The sequence below is a fragment of the Phodopus roborovskii genome, unplaced genomic scaffold, assembly GCF_943737965.1.
Source record: "Phodopus roborovskii unplaced genomic scaffold, PHOROB, whole genome shotgun sequence".
Lineage (NCBI taxonomy): Eukaryota > Metazoa > Chordata > Mammalia > Rodentia > Cricetidae > Phodopus > Phodopus roborovskii.
This window is the reverse complement of record NW_026126645.1, coordinates 7,121,330-7,142,734: the sequence shown is the minus strand read 5'-3', so window position 1 is coordinate 7,142,734 and position 21,405 is coordinate 7,121,330. Positions and strand designations below refer to the sequence as shown.

The following is a 21,405-nucleotide window of genomic DNA, read 5'->3' as shown; positions in this document are numbered from 1 at the left end:
CAGGTCCACTCCAACCACCAGCACAGGGAGCCCATAGGGTGTGGTGCGCCAAGTCCTCCAGCCCAGCACCAGCCTCTGCTGCCCCCTGGTGGCTGCCTAAGAGAACCGACGCTCCTAAAGAAATGCAAGGTCCTCCATCAGTCTTAGGATGTACAGAACAGATGGCAGGATTCCAACTGAAACTGAACAGGACCACTTTCATATTGTTTTGTGGCAGAGGAAGCACACTTGTGGAGGTTAGATGACAACTTAGGGAGTCGGTTCTCTTCACTCAGGTGGTCAAGCTTGGCAGCAAGCCCCTCTGCATGCTAAGCCATTCCCTCAGCCCTCAGATGGGATATAATCAGTGGAATGTGGCCTTGGCATGGTATCACCTTTCAGAGCCCCAGCGGGTTGTACAGTGGGATGATGAAAATAGGGTGTGGGAAGGATTAAGAGATGCCTGATGCCAAGATTGAGTAGCAGACAGCACCAGCACGAAAGCGTGGTACCTAAGCATTTCTGCCGTGAATCCTTGAGGCAACTCCCGTTTGCACATCACTTTCTCAAGCTCTTATTCACTTACCGTAAGTATAAGTGTAACTACAGGCATAGGTGTGCCACTGTATACAAGTCTTTCTCTGTCCTGCCAGCCTGCTCCCAAATAGTGACACAGAGAATTCTTATTAGTTATGAAAGCTTGGCCTTAGCTTAGGCTTGCCCCACGAGCTCTTATAACTTAAATCACCCATTTTTTTTTTATTAATCTGCATTCTACCACGTGGCTTTTACCTTTCTCTCTCTCACTCATTCTATGTCTCCACGGCAGCTTTCACACCTAGATTCATCTCCTCCTTCCTCTCTCTCTGGCGGAAGTCACACCTATACCTCCTGCCTAGCTATTGGCCGTTCAGCTCTTTATTAAACCAACCACAGCAATAGCTTTTTACTTAGTGTACAGAAATCCCACAACACCGCCTATATGACCGTGAAGGTCAGAGGGCAATTTTCAGGAATCGGGTCTCTCCTACTGTGTGTTCCAGATCAAACCAGCTTGTGCAAGCACTTTAACTTGCTGAGCCATTTTACAGGATCTGTTTATCATTTATTTATTCATTTATATTGTGTTTTAAGTTTTTATGTATGTGTGTGTGTACAGGTGTGTTCACCTGTACCCACAAAGGACAGGGGAGGGAGTCAGATGCCCACATGGGTTCTGGGGACTGAACTCAGGTCCTCTGAAGAGCAACAAGTGCCCTTCAATGCTGAGCCATCTCTCTAGCCTTCTCTTTCCTTTTTTTTTTTTTTTTTTTTTTTTTTTTTTTGAGACAGTCAAGGGTGACCTTGAACTCATGATCTTCCCTAATTGCCCAAGTGCTACAGGCATGTACCACCACACCTGGCTGCTGCGGTCCAGCTGCAGCCTGGGTTCAGGTCCTGAGATGGGGAAGGGGTGTTGAAGCAAAGAAATGAAACAAGCATGTTTTTCCATGCTAACAAACAACTTTTCCCATCCTCCAACCTCCAGCAAAAACAAATATATCAATTGTGCCCCCCCCAACTTTTACATCAACACTTTTTTTTTTTTTTTCACAGACAGGGTTTTCTGTGTAACAGCTCTGACTGTCCTGGAATTTACTCTGTAGAACAGGCTGGCCTCAAACTCACAGAGATCTGCCTGTCTCTGCCTCCCGAGTGTTGGGATTAAAGGTGTGTGCCACCACCACCCCACCTCAAACTTCTTTAAACTAAAAACAACACTGAGCATTTCATTAGCTTGGTCATATATCCTGTCTTTACAAAGCTAAAAGGTGATTGACACAGTTCAGATGTCCAAGAACAACAATCCCATTTAAAGCATATTTACAGAAATGGGGTGATCTGCCTCCTGTCCTGTTGGTACTGAATTAGAACGGCTCCCAAGGCCTGAAGTGACAGCTGGCACCCCTCGACAAGAAACCTGAGAGGCATTACCTCCCACAGAATTTGAGGGGAAGAAATTTGAGAAAAATAAATGGGGCTTCCAGAAATGATCACATCTGTCCAATGCATGATTGACAAAATGATACTAAAACCTCCAAGAGAATCATCAGTATTAAGAGAGAGAAGAGAGCATTCAGGCCTCACTGTCCCAGTAGTATTCTGCTCTGTCCCCAAAGTCCACTGATCGTGCTGAGTGAGACTGTCCCTGGAAGCTTTTGCTTCATCAGGAGATCCGTTGGACAAGAACTTGCACACTGGCTGAAACTAAGCTGCCCCACTCCCAATACCTGGCTTTATGAACTGTTTTTGAGACAGGGTTTGCTGTGTACCCGGGCTGGCCTCAAACTCCTGTCTTTGTACTCTAGTTTCCCAGGGGCTAGGATTACAGACATCGCCATTAAAATATTTGGCTGAATCTCCTTCAATCCACGTTGTTACCCTCCTTTAATATGTGAGGAAACTGAGGAACAGAGGGGATGTGACAAGCTAAGGCAACTTGCTTGTCGGTGAAAGTAAGGGCTCAGGCCTGGTCTCCATTTCACACAACCCACCCCGTCCCCACCCAGAGAGAACCCTGGCCTTGCCTCCCATGTTCACACCAGCACTGGACCACCAGGCCCTGCCAGTGAACCCCCTCACGGGCCAACAGCAGCCAGTACCTTACAATGGCCACCAGGCTCATCCCTCCACCCCACCCGCTTGTGACAACCCCCACAGCAGGTAGACCCTGCCAGTATCAGGCGAGGGTCCCTCCCAATGCCACGCCACGCCCATTCCTTTTGTTCTTTCTCCCAGGGGTGTCAGAAACACGATCTGGGAGGACATTTGAGAATGGTACCCTGGAATAGGACAGAGTCACTCAGGAACAGGAAGTGAGAACTCAGCCCAGTTCAAACCCGGGTCAAAGTGTCAAGAGTAGCCAAGCTGGTCTCTCAGTGCTGCTCGGCCCAAGGACACTCTTGCCACACTTGTATCATAGAGTGGAGGCTGCTGGGGGGGGGGGGGTTCAGACTCAGGGCTATGCAGATTTGGGTGTGACTCCTGGCCTGACAGGTGGTCACAGCACTGCAGAGCAGCCGCCGAGGTCCCTGCCCTCATGGACCTCATAGCCCAACAGGGGAAACGAATTTACAAATGAGCCAATGGGGAACCCATGGTGTTGAGGAAAAGCTGGGAGAGAGCGTGTGCAGCAGCCATTGGGAGGTGAGCGGGTGGCACCCGATGCCTGAACTGTGAGGAGAAATCTGTGAAGGTCTGCAGGGAGGTTAACAAAAGCATTTTTTATTTAATTTTTTAGTTTCGATTTTTTTTTTTTTTTGAGACAGGGTTTCTCTGTATAGCCCTGGCTGTCCTGGAGCTTGCTCCGTAAACCAGGCAGATGAGGCTGGCCTCGAACTCACAGAGATCTGCTTGCCTCTGCCTCCCAAGTGCTGAGGTTAAATACATGCCCCACGATCACCACCCTGAAAGCATTTTTGAACAGTGATTCTTGTCTGCAAGAATTGATGGTGATGTCCTTCCGAAATGAGACAGTTGTCGGGTAGAGTCCTTGTAGGCATCTTCCTGTGTAAGAAGGTCATGGCTCTATTGTGAATAGTTTTTGTCATCAGCTCCATGGACATCAGATCCCTTCTGTTGAACCTTCTGCTTAAATTATTTATTTTGAGGCAGGGTCTCATTAAGTAGGCCCTGAGCACACAGAGATTTGCCTACCTCTGCCTCAAAAGGAGTGTGACAATATACCTAGCCAAAAACAAAACCACAACAAAACAAAAAACCTTTAAAAAAAATGTTTTGCAGGATGGTTCAACAGCTAATGGTGCCCACCTCCAAGCCTGATGAGTTGATTCTAATCTTTAAGCTCCCTGGGTGGAAGAAAAGAACCAACTCCCACAATCCTCCAGTCTCCAGATGTGCTATATGTAGCATGTGCATGCAAAAACACCCACCAGGGCTGGAGAGGTGGCTCAGAGGTGAAGAGCGCTGACTGCTCTTCCAGAGGACCCAGGCTCAATTCCCAGCACACACACGGCAGCTCACAACTGTCTATAACTCCAAGATCTGACACCCTCACACAGACATACATGCAGGCAAAACACCAATGCACATGAAAAGTAAATAAATTATTTTTAAAAAACCACACCAAATAAATAAATGTAAAAATAGTAATAATAAAAAAGTAAGGGATTGCCAGGTGGTGGTGGCATATGCCTTTAATTCCAGCATTTGGAAGGCAGATCTCTTGAGTTCAATGATGGGGGATGTCCTTCTGTATGCTGTGAATACATGTTTCTCTTATTGGTGGATTAATAAAGCTGTTTCAGCCAATGGACAGGCAGGATGTAGCCAGGCAGGAAGTATACCAGACTAGGAGAATTCTGAGAAGAGGAACAGAGGAAGTGAGTCACCAGGGAGACACCATGTAGTTGCTGGAAGATAGGATGCCTGGTCATTCTCCAGTGAGCCAAGGCTACGTGGAGATGCACAGATAAATAGAAATAGGTTAATAATTAAGACAGAGCTAGCCAATAAGAAGCTTTAGCCACCACTGAACAGCTCATAATTAATATAAGCCTCTGTGTTTATTTGGAACTAATGGATTATAGCAACCAGCAAGCACAAAAAAAGAGAGAGAAGGGACCAGGGTGGCCATATCTCCTTCATAAGATGCCACCAATCACTTATTAATGGCAATTAATTTCCTCCCAGCAGTCTCCACCTCCCTGTAATGCCACAGATTGGACAAAATCTTCAGCCTACAGACATTATGAGGCATTTTAGATCCAGATCATGACAATCAGGCATTAGTTTTATTTTATTTATTTTTTTTTTAAGAAAAGATTTGGCTTTGCCTGTGTATTATGTGTGTGTACCATGTGTGTGCAGTACCCATGGCAGCCAGAAGAGGGTGTCAGATGTACTGGAACTGGAGTTACACATAATTGTGGGCTACCATGTGGATGCTGGGAATTGAACCCGGGTCTCTGCAAGAAGCAGCAAATGCTCTTGACCACTCAGCTGTCTCTTGTGCCCTATCTGTTTTCTTCATGAGAAAGGGTCTTGCTGTGTTGCCCAGGCAGTTGCTTGAACTCCTGAGCATGCTTCTCTGTGGTCTGGGCTCTCTTGCATCCCATCCAGGTCTTCATGTATTGCTGTGTTTTATTCTCATCTCTGTAAGTGTTTTGCTGTGTGACACCATAATTATCATTTTAGCATTGACAAGCATCTAGTGGTTTCTGCTATTTTGACAGTGGTTAGTATTGTGAACAGCTCTTTGGGGACATCCGGACCCTTTATGTTGGGTGTGGGCCAAGGAGGGCAGCAGACTGTGACTCATGAGGAGACGCAGCCCAGCAGATGCAGTGAGCTGTTCTCAGAGCCATCCTTCTGATTCACACCCTCTCACAGGCGGCATAGGACAATCCCACTGCCTCCACAGAGGTCAGGCCTCAGGATGGTCTGGATCCCCTGCACTTCCCTGTGTAACCAGCAGGGGGAACCACATACGCTGAGGTTAAGAATGAGTCCTTGCAGGTAGAAAACACAGGCTGAGGAAGGAGGGAGGCAGACAGACACAGAGACAAAGAGACAGAGACAGACAGAGATAAAGACAAACAAATAGGGACAAAGAGGTTGAAAGGATGAGGGGAATTGGAAAGACGATGAGAGGAAGAGGGAAGGAAGGCAGGAGGGAAAAAAAACCAAAGAACACAGTTCACAGGGCCCTGAGCTGCCTGATGCTCTAGAGCAGTGGTTCTCAACCTTCCTAACTCTGCCACCCTTTAATACAGTTCTTCAACTTTCAGGGGCCCCCAACCATACAATTACTTTGTTGCTGATTCCTAACTGTAATTTTGTTACTATTATGAATCTTTTTGGGGGACGGGTTTTAAGACAGGGTCCCTCTGTATAGCTTTAGAGCCTGTTCGGAACTCTTTGTTTATTTGTTTGTTTGTTTGTTATGTATACAGTGTTCTGCCTGCATGTGTTCCTGCAGGCCAGAAGAGGGCACCAGATCTCATTACAGATGGTTGTGAGCCACCACGTGGTTGCTAAGAATTGAACTCAGAACCTCTGAAACTGCTCTTAACCCCTGAGCCAACTCTCCAGCCCTATTTTTGTTTTTCAAGACATAGTTTCTTTATTTAATAGCCCTGGCTGTCCTGGAACTCATTCTGTAGACCAGGCTGTTCTCAAACTCACAGAGATCCACCTGCTTCTACTTCCCAAGCGCTGGGATTAAAGGTGTGTGGCACCACCGCCCAGCTGCTTTTGTTTTTACCTTCCCCGTTTAAAGATCTCCCCTGTAGGATGGGAAGTCTCAGTCTTGGAGTAAGGTGTTACACACACATCCCCAGCCCAGGTTTTTCAATGTAAACATTATTGCTTTAATTAATTTCTTTCTCATTTGTGTGTGTACATGTATGGAAGACACAGGACAGCTTACAGGAAGGAGTCAGCCCTTCATTCTGTCATGTGGGGGGTCCTGGACGCAGAACTTGTCACCAGACTTGGCAGCAAGTGCCTTTTAATAACTGAACCATCTTGCTAGCCCTGTTTTTCACTTTTCCCCTAAAGATTTGTTTTATAATTTTCATTTATTTATGTGTGTGTATGAGTGTGTGCATGTGTATGGGTATGTGCACACGAGTGCAGGTGCCAACAAAGGCCAGCAGAGGGCGTCAGATCCTCTGGAGCTGGAGTTACAGGTCACTTCAGTTACTTTTCTATTGCTGTGATGTAAAACGCCATGACCAAGGCGCCTTAGAGAAGTGGGGCTGGAGAGATGGCTCAGAGGTTAAGAGCACTGGCTGCTCTTCCAGAGGCCCCGAGTTCAATTCCCAGCAACCATATGGTGGCTCACAACCATCTGTAATGAGATCTGGTGCCCTCTTCTGGCCAGCAGACATACATGCAGACAGAACACTGTCTACATCATATAAAAAATCTTAGAGACAGAGAGAGAGAAAAATAGGATTTATTTGGGTCTTATGGTTCCAGAGGGTTAGAATCCACGATAATGGAACAGAGGTGGCAGCAGGCATGGTGGCTGGAGTAGATGCTGTGGATAAACCTCAAACACAAGCCAGAGAGAGCACACATTGGAAATGGTGCACGGTTTGAAAACTCAAAGTCCAACCCCAGTGACACACAAGCAGAGCCACACAACTTAAACCTACGCAACAGATACACCTACAGGAGGCATTCTCACTCAAACCACCACACAGGTATTGTGGGTCACAGGACATGGGTGCTGAGACCCAAACTGGTCCCCTCCTGTCACTGAGCCACTTATCTCCCTTGCCTGCTAGTATATATGATTTTTGAGGTAGGATCTGTGTAGTCTTGGCTGACCTGGAACTCACTAGAGGGACAATCTTCCCGTCTTTCCCTCCCGAGTGCTGGGACTACAGGTGTGCACAACCATGCCAGCCAAAATGGACAGTTTTACATGTCCCATGTCCCTTACTGCCATTGTTTGGGTGCAGAGCAGAGATGGAATCCGGGGCCTCCTGTGTGCTAAATATGTGAGCTGAACTCTAATTTTAGTGAGGGTCTTTCCAGCAGCCTTCGGAACAGTGGGCTGGGTTTGGTGATGGGGTGGGGGGTGGGAGTGAGGGGGACGGGGATGGGACTGGATAGGCCAGCAGGTACTAGTGAAACTGGTGGAGAGGAAGTTCCAGCCGTCTTTGAAGCCAGCTTCTGAGGGCCAGGGCCTGGAGACCAGCTGGACAGAGTGCGGGAGCCAGACCTCTGCCCCACCGTGCCCTCCCATGTCCTGTCCTGCAGACAGCCAGTGCACCTCCTTCTGCAGCAAGCAGAGGCAGGGCCCTCAGTCCAAGGCCAAGGCTGGTTGCCAGGTCAGGGCCTCCTGGGCAGAGGCAGGCATCTCAGAGAGAGGTGCACCCTGTGATTTTTGCCTGGAGGGGGCAGGTGGAGAGTGGGGCATGGGATGCTTGGAGGTCTTCTGCAACATCAATTGCTGCCTGGCTGCGTGTGCCAGATCAGCCCTGGCTCCCAGTATGTAGCCTGGATCCTCTGCCAGAGGGGTTCAGATGTGCCAGGGAGCAGCCTTCCTCTGGGCTTTTTTTTCCTCCTTTGTTTTTGTTTTTTGGGCTTTGTTGTTCTTTGGTTTGGTACTTGTCTGGTAGACCAGGCTGGCCTCAAACTCACAGAGATCCACCTGCCTCTGATCTGCCTCTCCAGTGCTGGGGTTAAAGGTGTGCGCCACCGCTGCCCACATTGCCCTTTGCTTTTGAACGCAGGTTCTCACTGTGTGGCTTTGGCTGGCATGGTACTCACTAAGGAGACCAGGCTGGCTGAGAACTCACAGAGCTCCGCCTGAATGAGATCTGGAATTATTCATACAGCAGCATGCGCAGCTTCCTGCTCTCATCTGTGGGAGGTGCCAGCCTTGGCTGCCCCTGTGCAGCAACACTCGGCACTGGAGGATCTCAGGGCCTGGTCCACACTTCACTCAGGATGCACACTCTTGGCCGGAGTGACTGGAGTCCTCAGGGGCTGGAGGGAAGGAAGCCCTGTGCTTTGGCCAGAAGCTCCAAGCACAAAACTGCCATTGCTTGTCGGTATCATCGTCCAGAGCACAGCCTGTTGCAGGCACCAACTTTATCCCTCTGGGCTCTAGTGTTGTCACTGTCAACCCTGTCTGCAGCTCAAGCAAGAAGCCTCCATAGATTCATGGTATGTGGGTGTAAAATTTATGAATTTGGGCCAGCAAGTTAGCCCAGCAGATAAAGGTGCTTGCCACCCAGCCTGGTGACCCGAGATCAATCCCTGGAACCCACAGGTGGAAGGGGAGGACTGACTCCTTGGATCCCCTCTGACCCCCACACAGGCGCAGTGACACACACAGACCCTCCTGATAAATGAATTAAAATATATTGATATGTGTTAATGTATCGATGAATTTCCTCTCTGTCTGAGGCCCAGAGGCCATAGTGCCTCAGCAGCAATGAACACACTTTGCTTTGGAAAGAGCCCGTGGTGCCTGAGGGAATGCGCATGGGAGACAGTCCAACCCCTGAGAGCTCAAGGTTAGGGGCTCTCCTACAGCCCATGGCTGGCCTTGAATCAGAGTGTGGCCAAGAGTGGCCTTAAATTCCTTGTCCCCTCCGTCTCTGAGTGTTGGGATTGCAGACACCATCCCCCCTGCTTTATGGAATACAGGGATCCAGCTCAGGGCAAGTGCTCCACTGACTAAGTTATGTCCCTCCCCAGCCCTAACACCCCACCTTTCTTCACATAGTAGGGCTTTACTATATAGCTCAGGCTGGCCTCCTCAGCTGCCATCCTCCTGACTGAGCCCCTCACCCTTCTAGGGGAATGCTGGGATTATAGGTGTGCATGGCCACACCCAGCTAGCTAGAACAAGTCGAGGGAAAGTAAACACTGTGATAATGGGTCACAGTCCAAAGAATAAGGAATCCATGGTGACAGACAGGACAGGCTGACAGGCTGAATGAGGTGTAGGGTGGACCTTCATGGTGAAGGAACACAAATGATACTTGGGGACACCTGATCCAGGAGAGGCTTTGGGTCTAGACCAATGCTACAGGTTTTGCCAGGTTTGTGTGGGGTTCTGGGTTCCATCTGCAGTCCTAGAAAGAAGGGAAGGCGAGAGAGGGAGAGGAGGAGGAAGAGTCAAACATTTCTAGCATCTTCTCCCCAAATGGTTTCTGAACGTGGCGTGTGACGGCATGTGTCTGTTATTCGAGCCCTCAGGAGGTAGAGGCAGGAGGATTAGGCTCCTCTAAAGAGACTCTCTCTCTCTGAAACTTCTTTTTTTTTAATCAACAGCATCTGGATTTGGAGGCTCATCTCTGTCATGACACCACTTGGGAAGGGAAGAAGAGGTATGAGGATTGCCCTGGAGTTTGAGGCTAGCCTGGGCTACCATGCTAAAAAAGAGAAGGAGTGGTGAGGAAAGAAAGAAAAATCAACCCTGTGGTGAGCCATGCGTCTGTCACGCGCCTCCTGACTTCATGAGCTGAGGACTCTGTTTACCTCTGTGGTGTTCTTACCCAAAGCCACAATAACTCCTGCTTCGTCATGAGAAAAACATCAGATACACCCAAATTGCAGGATCGTCTAGAAAATACCAACCCAAATGCCTCAAAATTACCCAGGTCATGAAAAAAAAAAAACAAGGGAAAACTGAGACTCCAAGTCCAGCAGACAGGGAAGTGACAGGATGGATAGGGATGGCGCGTATGGCCAACGCACCCGGACTGCCCGCGCCAGGCAACTCGAAGTCACGGGGCCCAGTGGAGAGCAGGGGAGCCCACCAGGGCCACACAGAAAAACCCTGTCTCAAAACCCAAACCAAACCAAAATAAATAAATAAATAAATCTTTTAAAAAAGGTTTTTAAACAGAAGAACATAGGAGAAGTGTGTTAGTAGATGGTTTTGCCAAGATTGTGATTGAGATGGTCTAGGTGGACTTCAGACGAAGCCATAGGCTTACAACAGGAGGCAGATGAGGACATGAAGTGGGTCATGGGGATATGACATACTGGGACATGGCTGCAAAGTACAGTTCACTGGCCAACCACCAGGCACAGAGCATTCTCCTGAGACCCTGCTGGGGCCCAGCACCACCTCCACCTGGAGCTCAGCCCAGCCTGGCCTCTTGAGCAGCAGCGGGAGAGTTTCAAGGCCCCCAGTGGATGGTGTTTTCTTAGCACAAGCCAAGAGGCAACTACAAAAACTCATGGAGTCTCTTTAATACTCAAGCCCGCTTGGATCTGACACTTTGCTACTTGGAGGGGAAAGTAGCCGGTTGACACACAGTCCCTCTGCCCTCAGGACACCTAGAGACAGTTGAGGGTGATAACAGCCAGCACCCTCGTGATGGGGCAGGGCTCTCCAGGCAGAGGAGCCAGTGCAAAGGCCCTGGGATCAGACATCAAGCAGAGGCAGCCAGGGTGTGTTTACAGAACTGTTACCACCCAGCGCCTACAGAGAAGCCCCCAGACACACAGAAGCTCCCAGCATGGGAGTGGACCCAGCTGGGCCTCAGGGGAGCATCAGGCAGGCGGGTCCCCCAGCTTGCTGCTGGCATTGGTGACTCTCTTGTTCTCTCGGAGGTTTCGAAGTCGAGCGCTGAGGCTGCTGATCTCCTCCACGTGGGCCTGTGGCACCCACCCCTTCTCACCATCGGCCAGGCGCACACCCTCCAGCCAGCCTAGGAACACAGCAGTCAGTATCAGTGGCATCGAAGGGATGCTGGGCAGGCCTGGGAAGGAACAACTGGGTCCGATGCCGCCTGGGGCCAGGTGACATTACCATAGCACCACCAGCTCCCAGGAAGGACCCAACCTCTCTGAGAAAGGTATTTCCCACTTTCCCCATGACTCTCCATTCTCCAGCAGGAAGTTCTTCCTCTGGTCTGACCAGATTCCCAAATGCTGTGGTTGGTCACCATTTGCATAACCTTCCCCTGTGACAGGTTGGTCACCGCCCCTCCTCCTCCTGCCCCTCAAAAGGGCTGTTGGGAAGGCCTGGCTCTCACCATCACTGGTCCAGGTCTTCACGGCCAGGATGTCTGTCTTCTCCAAGGTCAACTCATCCGGCTGCAGAGCCTTGTAGGTCCTCACACATTGGACCTGGGGGCAGTCTGAGAGCCAAAAGAGGGTCCAGGAGTCCCCAGGTCAGAGGTGAGAGGCAGCAGGAAGAAGACAATAGGGGAGGGGCCACACTTGCTCCTCGGCCCGTCCTGGGCTTGAGGCGCCCTAAGCTGAGGCTCTTGGTCAAGGGCACTGACCTCCCCAGCTCACTGCAGGTCACTGTGTTGACCTCTAAACTCTCACACAAACCCCAGGTGCCCAGCACGTGCCCCTGGACAGTTCTCTGGGAGCCTAAAGTTCAAATCCAAAGACCTCTCAAGATGGGCAGGCTTCGCCGGGTAGTGGTGGCTCACGCCTTTAGTCCTAGCACTCGGGAGGCAGGCAGATCTCTGTGAGTTCGAGACCAGCCTGGTCTATAAGAACTAGTTCCAGGACAAGCTTCCAAAACCACAGAGAAACCCTGTCTCGAAAAAAAACCAAGAAAAAAAAAAAAAAAAAAAACAAAACAACAACAACAACAAAAAAACCCAAAACAAAACCACAGGCTTCATGCGCTGACATTGTACACTCAGCTCACTTCCTCTCCCTCCCTCTTCCCTCTCAGTTCCTGTCACATGGGGCTCCTGGGGTCCCTTTTGCCTCAGGGCCTTCTGCCAGGAGACCCTCTCCCAGCTTCAGGGCCATTTTCCAGGGGCCTGTTGACCATCTGTCTGGAGTAGGGGGCGTGTCCTCAGCCTTAGCGGGACTCCAAGCCCAAGCCAGAGAATCTGTGTCATTTCAGTTCTCTGTGACAGAGCAGAGGGGCAGGGACATTGCAACAAGTTTGAGCTGGGAGTGGCGGCTCATCTTTGTAATACCAGTGCATAGGGAAACTGAGGCAGAAGGTTTGCTACAAATTCAAGGCCAGCCTGGGCTACATAGCAAGGCCGTCTCAGAAAGGCAAGAAGGGAGGGAGGGAGGGAGGCCAGACCTGGCTCCATCCACAGCTCTGCCAGCTGCTGGCTCTGTGACCTTGGGCAAAGTACTTAACTTTTCTGAACCTCAGCTTTCAGAGGTGTGTGAAAAAATGAAGACAGTGAATCTAGCTAACAGGATCGCTATGCGGATTAAATAAAATGGGTGAAATTACAGAGTTCAGTCCCTGGCCTGACTCACAGCAGGTATGTGCTGAAGTATGTCTCCCCGTTTCCCCCTCCCAGACCTATAACCCAACCCTGTGCCCCTTCTCAACCACCTTCCATGGCTACCCACTACCCACTGCCAAGATCCTCTCCAGCTAGATGTAGCCTGGCTTGCTAGCCTCATATCACACCCAAGGGAGCTGCCTCCATCCCAAATGAACACATGTTCACCCTGCTACCACCATCGTTCTAACCCACACACATTCTCTACACACCAGGCCTGCCTGATACAGACAGACAAACAGACAGACAACGGGCTCCAGACCCAGCTCTGTCTAGCCAGGAGAACCTGGATGAAGCTCTTATCCTCTATGAATCTCTTTTTCATAATCTGCAAGATGGGCTGCCTACTCATATGGGGTGAGCCTGTGCACCCTGCCCAGCCCCTAGTGGTCACCAGAGCCACCCTAGAGGGTTCTGGGTCCTACCTTCTCCATCACAGATGACCTGCTTGTCCTCCTGGGGGCTGGATGGACGCAAGGCTGAGATCCACCGTTGCTTCTCACTTCTACAGGGAGGGAGGTACGATCGTAACAGGCAATGTACAGTGGCCCAGAGGGGAGTTGGGAACCCAAACATCCTGGGCTATATGCAGATCTCCAGGCCTGCGTCCCCACCCACGCTGCTTCTGCATGCCAACTCTGGCTACTGCAGCCTCATGCCACCTCCCTGACAGAAGGGCACAGGGGCCGGTGCCACCTGCCAGAATTCAGGCACTGCTCTGGCCATCCAACCTTGTTCTCTGCCCATGGGGTTCAGCAGGACCCTCGCTCAGGGTTTGGAGTGCTTACTCAGTTCGTGCTCTCAAGAGTAGCTGGTGCCTGGCATGCTGCCCGTGCAGCAGCCGGAGCAGGAACACGTGACCTGGGATGCCCTGCAGCTTCAGGCTCAGGTCTCGAACCTGCAGCTCAGCCATATTGGCATGGACGAAAACAGCAAACTTCCCGAGCCTGGAGGACAGATGCCAACAGGGAAGAGAGGGTCAACAGAGCCCAGGTCCTGCCCTCGGGGCTTCCCCAGGGCCAGGTGAGCTGATGAAAGCAGAAAGGAGGAAGGGTCATTTGCTCTTCCAGGCCTGGCCTCACTGGGAACCATTTCCTCATAACTAGTAAGGCTCCAGTCAGGGCATCCAAACAGAGCGCAGGGTGCTAAGGCAGGAGGATTGCTGTGAGTTCAACTGCCTGGGTCTCTGCAGGCAGAAGGTAACAGAGGCCAGGCCCCACCCCAGATACAGTCTCAGTGTCTTTCTAGACCCTTCCCTGGCTCCGGCCGGACTCCCATGTGGCTTGCACCAAGACAGCAGAAGCTGCTTCTCTCACCTGAAGTCAGAACCAGGAGCTGCTGGGTCTCTGGGGGAAGAGGCTAGGAGGCAGGATGGGGCCCTGGGCTTGTTACCCTAGCACAGCTCTCCTCCTGCAACACTGCGCTGGGTAGGAGGACCCACCAACACGTCCACCTCCCCCCATACAACACTAGGGAGAGCAGGTCCCTCCTCTGCCCTCCCGTTCCCGTCCTAAAGCACCTGCCACCTCTTGGCCATTTATGCTTACCTGTCTAAGAGTTTCTGGTCCCTCCCACCATCACCATCCAAACTGCCAGAGGCAGAATGCCGATGCTCTGCACATCCCACCCCCACATCCCCCCACACCCTGAGAACAAACCCAGCTTTTAACATGACCTCAACACCTCCTCTTCCTTTTCTTGCCCTTCTCTTGGATTTACTTGCTTGTTTGTAGACAGGCTCTCACTACAGAGCCCTTGTTGCCTGAAACTTGATATGTACAGGCTGCTGTCCATCTCTGTCTCTGCCTCCTGAGTGCCAGGACTAAGGGTATGTGCCACCATCCTGGCATTCTACTTTCTCCTCCAGTCCCCAGCCTGACTTCTCCATCCCCCAGGCACACTCTGTTCTGCAACAACTTTTTTGTCTTTTCCAAACCACTTCTCAACACAAAACTCTTACTCTTCAAAACACAGCCCGAGGGCTGGAGAGATGGCTCAGTGGTTAAGAGCACCTGTTGCTCTTCCGAGGTGATGGGCTCAGAACCGAACCCAAAACACACACACACACACACACACACACACACACACACACACACACACACACGGCAACTCACAACTATCAGTAATTCCAGTTCTAGGGGATCTGATGCCCTTTTAGACTCTTGGATATTGCATAAACATGGCAGTACACAGACATACATGTAGGCAAAACATCCATACACACACAATAAATCTTAATAACAATATAATAATAATAATAATAATAATAATAATAAATCCCAGCACTCGGTAGGGGCAGAGGCAAGTGGATCTGAGATTGATGTCAGCCAGATCTACAGAGAGAGTTGCAGGACAGCTGTGGCTACACAGAGAAATCTTGTCTCAAAACCAAAATAAAACAAACAACCAAATAAGCCCCAATATCTCCTCCTGTGGTTATTTTACTCATCCCACCTAAGCAAATCCTCCCATTAAAACCCAGGCGGGCTGGAAGGGCAGCTTGGCAGTTAGGATACATATTGCTCCTGTAGAGGGTTCACATGCACCCCTGCCCACAGCCGCCTGTAACTCCAGCTCCAGGAGTTAGCCTTTGGCGGCACCTGCTCATATCAGATCCACACAGACACACATAATTAAGACAAACAAAAACAACCAAATGGTAGCCCACGCTTGTAACTGCAGCACTCAGGAGGCAGAGGCAGGCAAGCCCACTCTACATAGTGAGTCCCAGGCCAGTCAAGAGTTACTTAGCAAGACTCTGTCTCAAGACTAAAGTGCTCAGCAAAAACAACGACAAACAAAAACATAAAAAACCAGTGACGTGGTTATGAAGATGTGTGTCTACTGGCCTTGGGTGGACAGAGAACAAATCTCATTCCCGTTTATGTCTCAGCATGCAACACACAGCCAGTGTAGCACAGCTATACAGGGACACTTTACAGACTGGACCAACCCTGGTGACCTGAGTTTGATCCCCAAGACCCACACGATAGAAGAAGAGAAATGACCCCTGCTCTTTATCCTCTGACCTCCATATGTGCACCGTGGTGTCACACATGCACACACAAATAAAATCAAATTTAAAAAAAGTTTAAAAGATGTCTGCCCTTTCACCCTCCTCCAGTCTTTTTTTTTAAAGATTTATTTATTCTGCATACATGTATTCCTGCAGGCCAGAAGAGGGCACCAGATCTCATTACAGGTGTTTGTGAGTCACCATGTGGTTGCTGGGAATTGGACTCAGGACCTCTGGAAGAGCAGACAGTGCTCTTTACCTCTGAGCCATCTCTCCAGCCCCCCCTCTCCCGTCTTAAGCCCCCCAAACTCTTTCTCTTCATCCTGCTCACTAGTAAAAGCATAGCTGTGGGGGGGGGGGAGGACATAGCAGGACAATGGGTAACAAGCTGGTGTCTGGCCATCTCCTGGCTCCTTTACTTGCTAAGGCCCTGACCTTGAGACTGACTAGGGGACCTGCTTGCCAGGGAGGCATCTTCTGAATAGACAGGAACAGTCCATGCAGTGTGCCAGCACAGGGAAGCTCCCGGGTGCTTGCTACTTACCTTCATAAGATTGTGGCAGAGCTGAGCCTGGCTGCGGGTCTGTCACTGCCCTAGGCTCAGAGCAGTGACAAGCCCCCAGGACACAGTCTACCCCTCAACTCTGCCTGATAGATGGACCTGCCTCACTGCTCCTGTTGCAGAGCCTCCAAGGCCCAGGACACCCTGTGGTTCAGCCTGGCATCGATGGAGGCTCTGCGGGTCCAGGAGGCAAGCCCCTGCACAGTAGGTGAAGAACGAAGTCTCCGACCTCCCTGGCCTCTCCCTCCCCACTCACTCTTTCCTCCGGGACAGTAGCAAGCAGTCATTGAAAAGGTGAAGGTACACGGCCTTGCTGGACAGCTTCAGCTTGGCGGGTGGCGCAGCGGGCAAGGGAGCCAACTCCACCAGCTCCCCGTGCCGCACCAGCCAGCGGGCCTGTGAGATCAGTGGAAAGATCTAGAGAAAGAGGTAGACAATGGGGAGGGCAGGTGAGGCAGGGGGCACTGGGCAAGTCCAGAGCAGGGAAAGGAGGCCATGGGCAGTGACTAGAGGCCCCCTCCCCCCAGAGGAAGAGTGAAGCAAGGGCTGTCTCTTACCTTGCCCTCGAAGTGGATCTTCTTACTCAGGTGAATGAGTTCCTCAGTCCTCTTCATGGACTGCACACTGGAGTTGCATTCCTGAACCAGCTGGGGATGGGATGGGGAGTCATTTGGGCTCCCCCTAGGGGAAGAGGAGGCCCTCAGGAGCCCACAGCTCTGCCCCCCCCAGCTCACCTCCTTGAGTGCACTGAAGGCCTTGGTGGCCATGTCCTCGTCTTGGGAGCCTGGAGCCGTCCGCTTCAAGATGTTCTGGTGGGAGAGAGAGACACATTCTTGAGTGCTGTAGTCACTAGTAAGGCACCCACGTTCCTGCAAATAACCCCTCACTTGAGTTCCTTAAGCCGCCCCATTGAAACTCATTGGGTCTCATATGGAAAAGACACGGGAATGGCGGGGGGGGGGGCTCCCTGGGGAAGAAGAAGGAGATCAGTGGGAGGGGACACAAGGGAAAAGGTAGTTGAGTATGACCTATGTATGTATGGAAATGTCACTGTAACCTGTTGTGCATAATTAATATATGTTAATAAAAGGAAGACAAACTTGATATAACAACAAAAATATAACCACCAGTGGTAGGCTAGCCTCTCCCTCCCCACCCTTCCTGAAGTGAGCTACCTCCACCAGCATCTTGAGGCGGGTGACCCTCTGGAAAGGTAAGATGAGGAAGGAGGTGAGAGGCAGCCGCTGGCACACAGGAGACTCTTCTAGGCGAGCCAGGATGCCAGGGAACTTGGGGTTCTCTAGGCTGGACAGTGGGCAGGAACGTGCTGTCACAGGTGGGTCTCTCAGCATACCTGCTCCCATGCAGTGGGTCTCACTTATCCCAGGAATAGAACCCCCCCCCAAGCCCTCGCCTCCCAGAGGGAGCCTGCCTACCCAGTCCTCTGCACCTTCACCTGCCCATGCCCCGCCCCCCATCGCAGAGCCCCTCCTACAGCAGGCGCTGGTAGGTGCGCTCCTGGTAGGCCTGGTTGGTGACATAGGGCAGGTAGACCCGGCGGAAGGCAGGGCAATGCTGCAGAACCACATCGCACACGCTGAAGCCCAGCACGTCGGCTTCCAGACGCTGTTCCAGATCGTGGAGAAACCTGCCAGGGGAGCCAAGGTCAAGGACGGCGCCGCTCCAGGCCTCTGTTCCCACTCTTAGCCAGGCCAGGTCACTCCCTCACCTCTCACTGGTGCTCTTGACCTCGGGCAGTTTGGAAAATAGCCACTGCTTGTCCTGAGTCCCTAGACACTCGCTCAGCTCCATGGAGCCTAAGAAGTGGCCTACGGCCACCGACAGGCTATGGATGTAGGAGGCCTCCGAGGTGATCAGCTCAAATTTGGCCTAAGGGAGGGTGGAGTCAGGGTGGTAAGGTCAAAGTCGGGCCACCGGGGATCAGGGTCTCAAATCTCCCAACAGGATGAAGCCTCCATACTTCCCTGTCCCTTCCCAGACCTACGGATAATCTGGCGCCAGGTGCGGCCTGGGCGTGCCCGAAGCTGCCAGCTGACAAGCTCCGCTACTTTTAAGTCTTTCCCAAGAGTGTGCCCATGGAGTGCTACGCCCAGCATCTACCTTTGACCCCGCCCTCTCCCCTGGCTTCCACTTAGGGCTTCCAGGACCCTTACTTTCCCGGGTCTTCCCACCTACTCTCCTCGTTGATAATGCCTCACCCCTACTAAGTCCCTGATCACCTGCCTTTGGCCCCGCCCCGCCCTAGGCCCCGCCCCTCCGATCCCTCTCTTGGCTTCCCAGCTGGCTTCTAGGAGCCTTACCTTCTCAGCCTTCCCCCCCCCGACCCCCACCCCCGCTTTGACAGTCCTTGGACCCAGCTAAGTCGCCCGATCAACTACTTCTGGCCCAGCTCCTGTCATAAGCTCCTCTCTCCTTTTTAGACCCGCCCCCCCCCAGGTTTTCTCTTGGCTTCATAGATTCCCTCCCGCCCACCCTGCAAGTTGACAGCCCTTCAATTTCCTAGGGTCCCCATCATCTGCTCTGACCTCGCCGCATCCGAGGCTCCGCTCTACCCAACCCCTTTCCTGGCTTTCCCTCTGGGCTCCCGAGTCTTTTTCCAGGACCTCCACCCCTTCTCCACGTGGACAGCCCCTAAATCCCCGTGGGTCCCCATCTCCTGCCTCTAGCCCCGCCCTTCACCTCCTGCAGTTTGCAGTCGCGCAGGCTCAGCGTGGCCAGGACGCCGCTGCCGCGCACGTCGGGGATATCCTGCCATAGCGAGAAGGTGGAGCCTCGGGCCGAGCGCTGCGCGCGGAAGGAGCTGCTCGGGGAAAGGTTGGCGCGCGGTGGCCCGGGCCCCTCCTCCGCGCCCTCCGCCCCGTCCCCGGGGCCCTCCTCCTCGCGCTGCTGCCGTCGCAACTCGCGCGCGCTGGCCACGTCGCTGTACTCCTGGTAGAGGACAGCTGGGCGGGGTGGGGGGGAGCTCATTTACCCATGCCAGAAACGCTAATTGCATGCCAGCCCACCTGCTAAACACTGGTACTGCAATTCTCCCCCTTGCACACTGTCGTCTACCTCCCAACTCCCCCCAAAACAGGCTTCCCAGATTCCAACGCCTCGGCCCCATCCCCCCTGACCCCCCTCGCAGCGACTTTGCACCTACAGTTAAGGAGGAAGCGGGACTGGCGCCGCTCGGTGGCGCTGCTGGGATCCTGAGAAGGCTTTTCGTGCGTATCCAGCCTAGGAAAGAGTGTTAGGACCTCTTTAAATCCCTCCCCAACCCGAGCCCCAAGAGAGAGGTGGGTACCTGGGTTCCAGGAGACCACCATGGACCTCATTTGGGTCGACAGGTGCTGGCAGCGACACGCTGTCCATCCTCATCTCTGCTCTTCGAGAATCCCTCACAGGCAGTTTCCCTAGAGAAAGTAAGAGCTGGGAGTGGGCGATCCAGGGAACGACGTGGGGCACCCGGCTGATCACCTGAAGCTGTTAACACGGGTGGGTAGGCTGTGCCCTACCCGCCAGGCTCAGGCTGCCCTCAGTGCCCGGGATAATAGCTGGGTACCTTCCCGGGTGATTCCTGAGGTCAGAGCCCTGCTGGCCGTGCGCCCCAGGCGCAGAGATGAGTGCAGCCTTGTCATAAGTTCGGAGGCTGAGAATCTCCTTCGCTCCTGAGCCTCAAGGCCCCCTCTGGTGTTTCCAGAAAGCTCCTGTGACCTGGGCTCTTCCACACACAGAGCCTGCTCTTGTGCAGCCTGACCAGTCTCCAGAAGGCCCGTGGGGATCTCGGTGCCACCAGTGGCCTCTTCATTATGATACACTTGGATCTTGCGCCCTAGGTATGGGGGTAAGATAACAATTGTCACCCACTGTAGTAGGTCTCATCTTCCTCCTTGTGGTGGCATGACCCTGAGCAACAAAATGAGATCCCCAGGGCAACGGGGACAGCAGAGGTCGTGACTGCATAGAGCAAGGGAAAGGGAACAGGGGCAGCCCAACTGGTTATGTAATGTTGGCAAGTCACTCGGACCCTATGAGCCATCTTTCCCTTGTCGTTAAAACTTGTCCTGTCTTTTGGGATACTCTGAAGTTTAAAGAGTTCAAAAAGAGACACTCAGTCCCTCCCTTAGCTGCCCCAAAAAGCCCACCCCCCACCAGGGTGACTCACAGGCTGACTTCTTCTCTGAGCCACCGTGGCTGGCCCTGCGCTGAGGCTGCATGTGTTGAGAGCTCCAGGGTCCCACCAGAGTTGGGGGCTGGGCACCAGGGCAGTGGGGCCAGCTGCCAGCCCTGCTGGGTCTCATTCCTCCACTGGTGGAGATATGGGTATCTGGGCCTCCTGGGGATGGTGGCCATAACAGTCCTTGGAGAGGGGCAGGGGTTGCCAAGGACCAACGGCTGCCAGGAGCCTGCAGCTCCTCTGGAGCAATGGGAAAAAGGTCCACGCACACTGGGCTCGGAGGATGCAGGGTGGGCAGTTCCACAAAGGACAGGCTTTCCTGCTGGCACACTGCTACTGGGCGGCGGGCAGAGCCAGGTGGTCCAGCCAGGTGCGGCTGGAGGGTTGCAGGTGGCCCACAGTCCATTCCTCCTTTGCTCTGCCACCCTCCTGGGCCTGCCGTGGGAAAAGGGATCAGACTCAGATATAGTTCAACAGGGAGGGCCTGTGAGACACCATTGCTGGAGGCCCAGACAATCCCTCTTGTACACATGTACGTAGCTACACAAACACACCCACATGCCCATTCAGTAATCGTATTGGTCAGTACTTAGTAAATAAGTAAGCACCCACACAACATCTCATTTAATCTCCAGCAGCCTTCAAAAACCAATGCCTTTCCCCCATTTTGTAGGTGAGGGGAGTGAGGCAAACATGTGGTTATCTACCAAATGGTAGAGCCAGGATTCCCATGTAGGCTTCCACATCTTCATTTTAGCCACCTCTGTACATTCTCTAACACACAGTGACACGTGACCAGACATATAGATAACATAAGTTGTCGCACAAATTCATGTTCCAACACACAGCCACAAGTTTTTCTTCTGGTACATGTACTTTTGTAGATAACTCAAGACATCTCAAATGCAGATAT

The 21,405-nt window shown here is 52.2% G+C and overlaps 1 protein-coding gene across 1 annotated transcript; it reads right to left on the bottom strand.

Moving 5' to 3' along the window:
* Positions 1 to 10,871: 10,871 nt before the first annotated feature.
* On the bottom strand, positions 10,872 to 20,924 carry Arhgef19 (Rho guanine nucleotide exchange factor 19). Its single transcript, XM_051173670.1, has 15 exons — positions 20,481 to 20,924; positions 19,878 to 20,147; positions 19,620 to 19,728; positions 19,476 to 19,552; positions 19,013 to 19,275; positions 18,042 to 18,202; positions 17,808 to 17,960; positions 17,488 to 17,617; positions 17,047 to 17,121; positions 16,870 to 16,959; positions 16,569 to 16,729; positions 13,523 to 13,681; positions 13,160 to 13,239; positions 11,496 to 11,600; positions 10,872 to 11,168 (listed from the first exon to the last, which is right to left on the bottom strand). The coding sequence occupies exons 1-15, from the start codon at positions 20,896 to 20,898 to the stop codon at positions 11,011 to 11,013; spliced, it is 2,409 nt and encodes an 802-aa protein (XP_051029627.1). The 5' UTR covers positions 20,899 to 20,924; the 3' UTR covers positions 10,872 to 11,010.
* Between the last annotated feature and the right edge of the window lie 481 nt (positions 20,925 to 21,405).

Coding starts and splice junctions, on each gene's coding strand:
- Arhgef19 (XM_051173670.1), bottom strand. CDS start 20,898: ATGGACTGTGGGCCACCTGCAACCCTCCAGCCGCACCTGGCTGGACCA. Junction 19,729..19,877: donor CTCAGGAATCACCCGGGAAG/GTACCCAGCTAT, acceptor TACTTTCTCTAG/GGAAACTGCCTGTGAGGGAT. Junction 19,276..19,475: donor GTCCCGCTTCCTCCTTAACT/GTAGGTGCAAAG, acceptor CACCCCGCCCAG/CTGTCCTCTACCAGGAGTAC.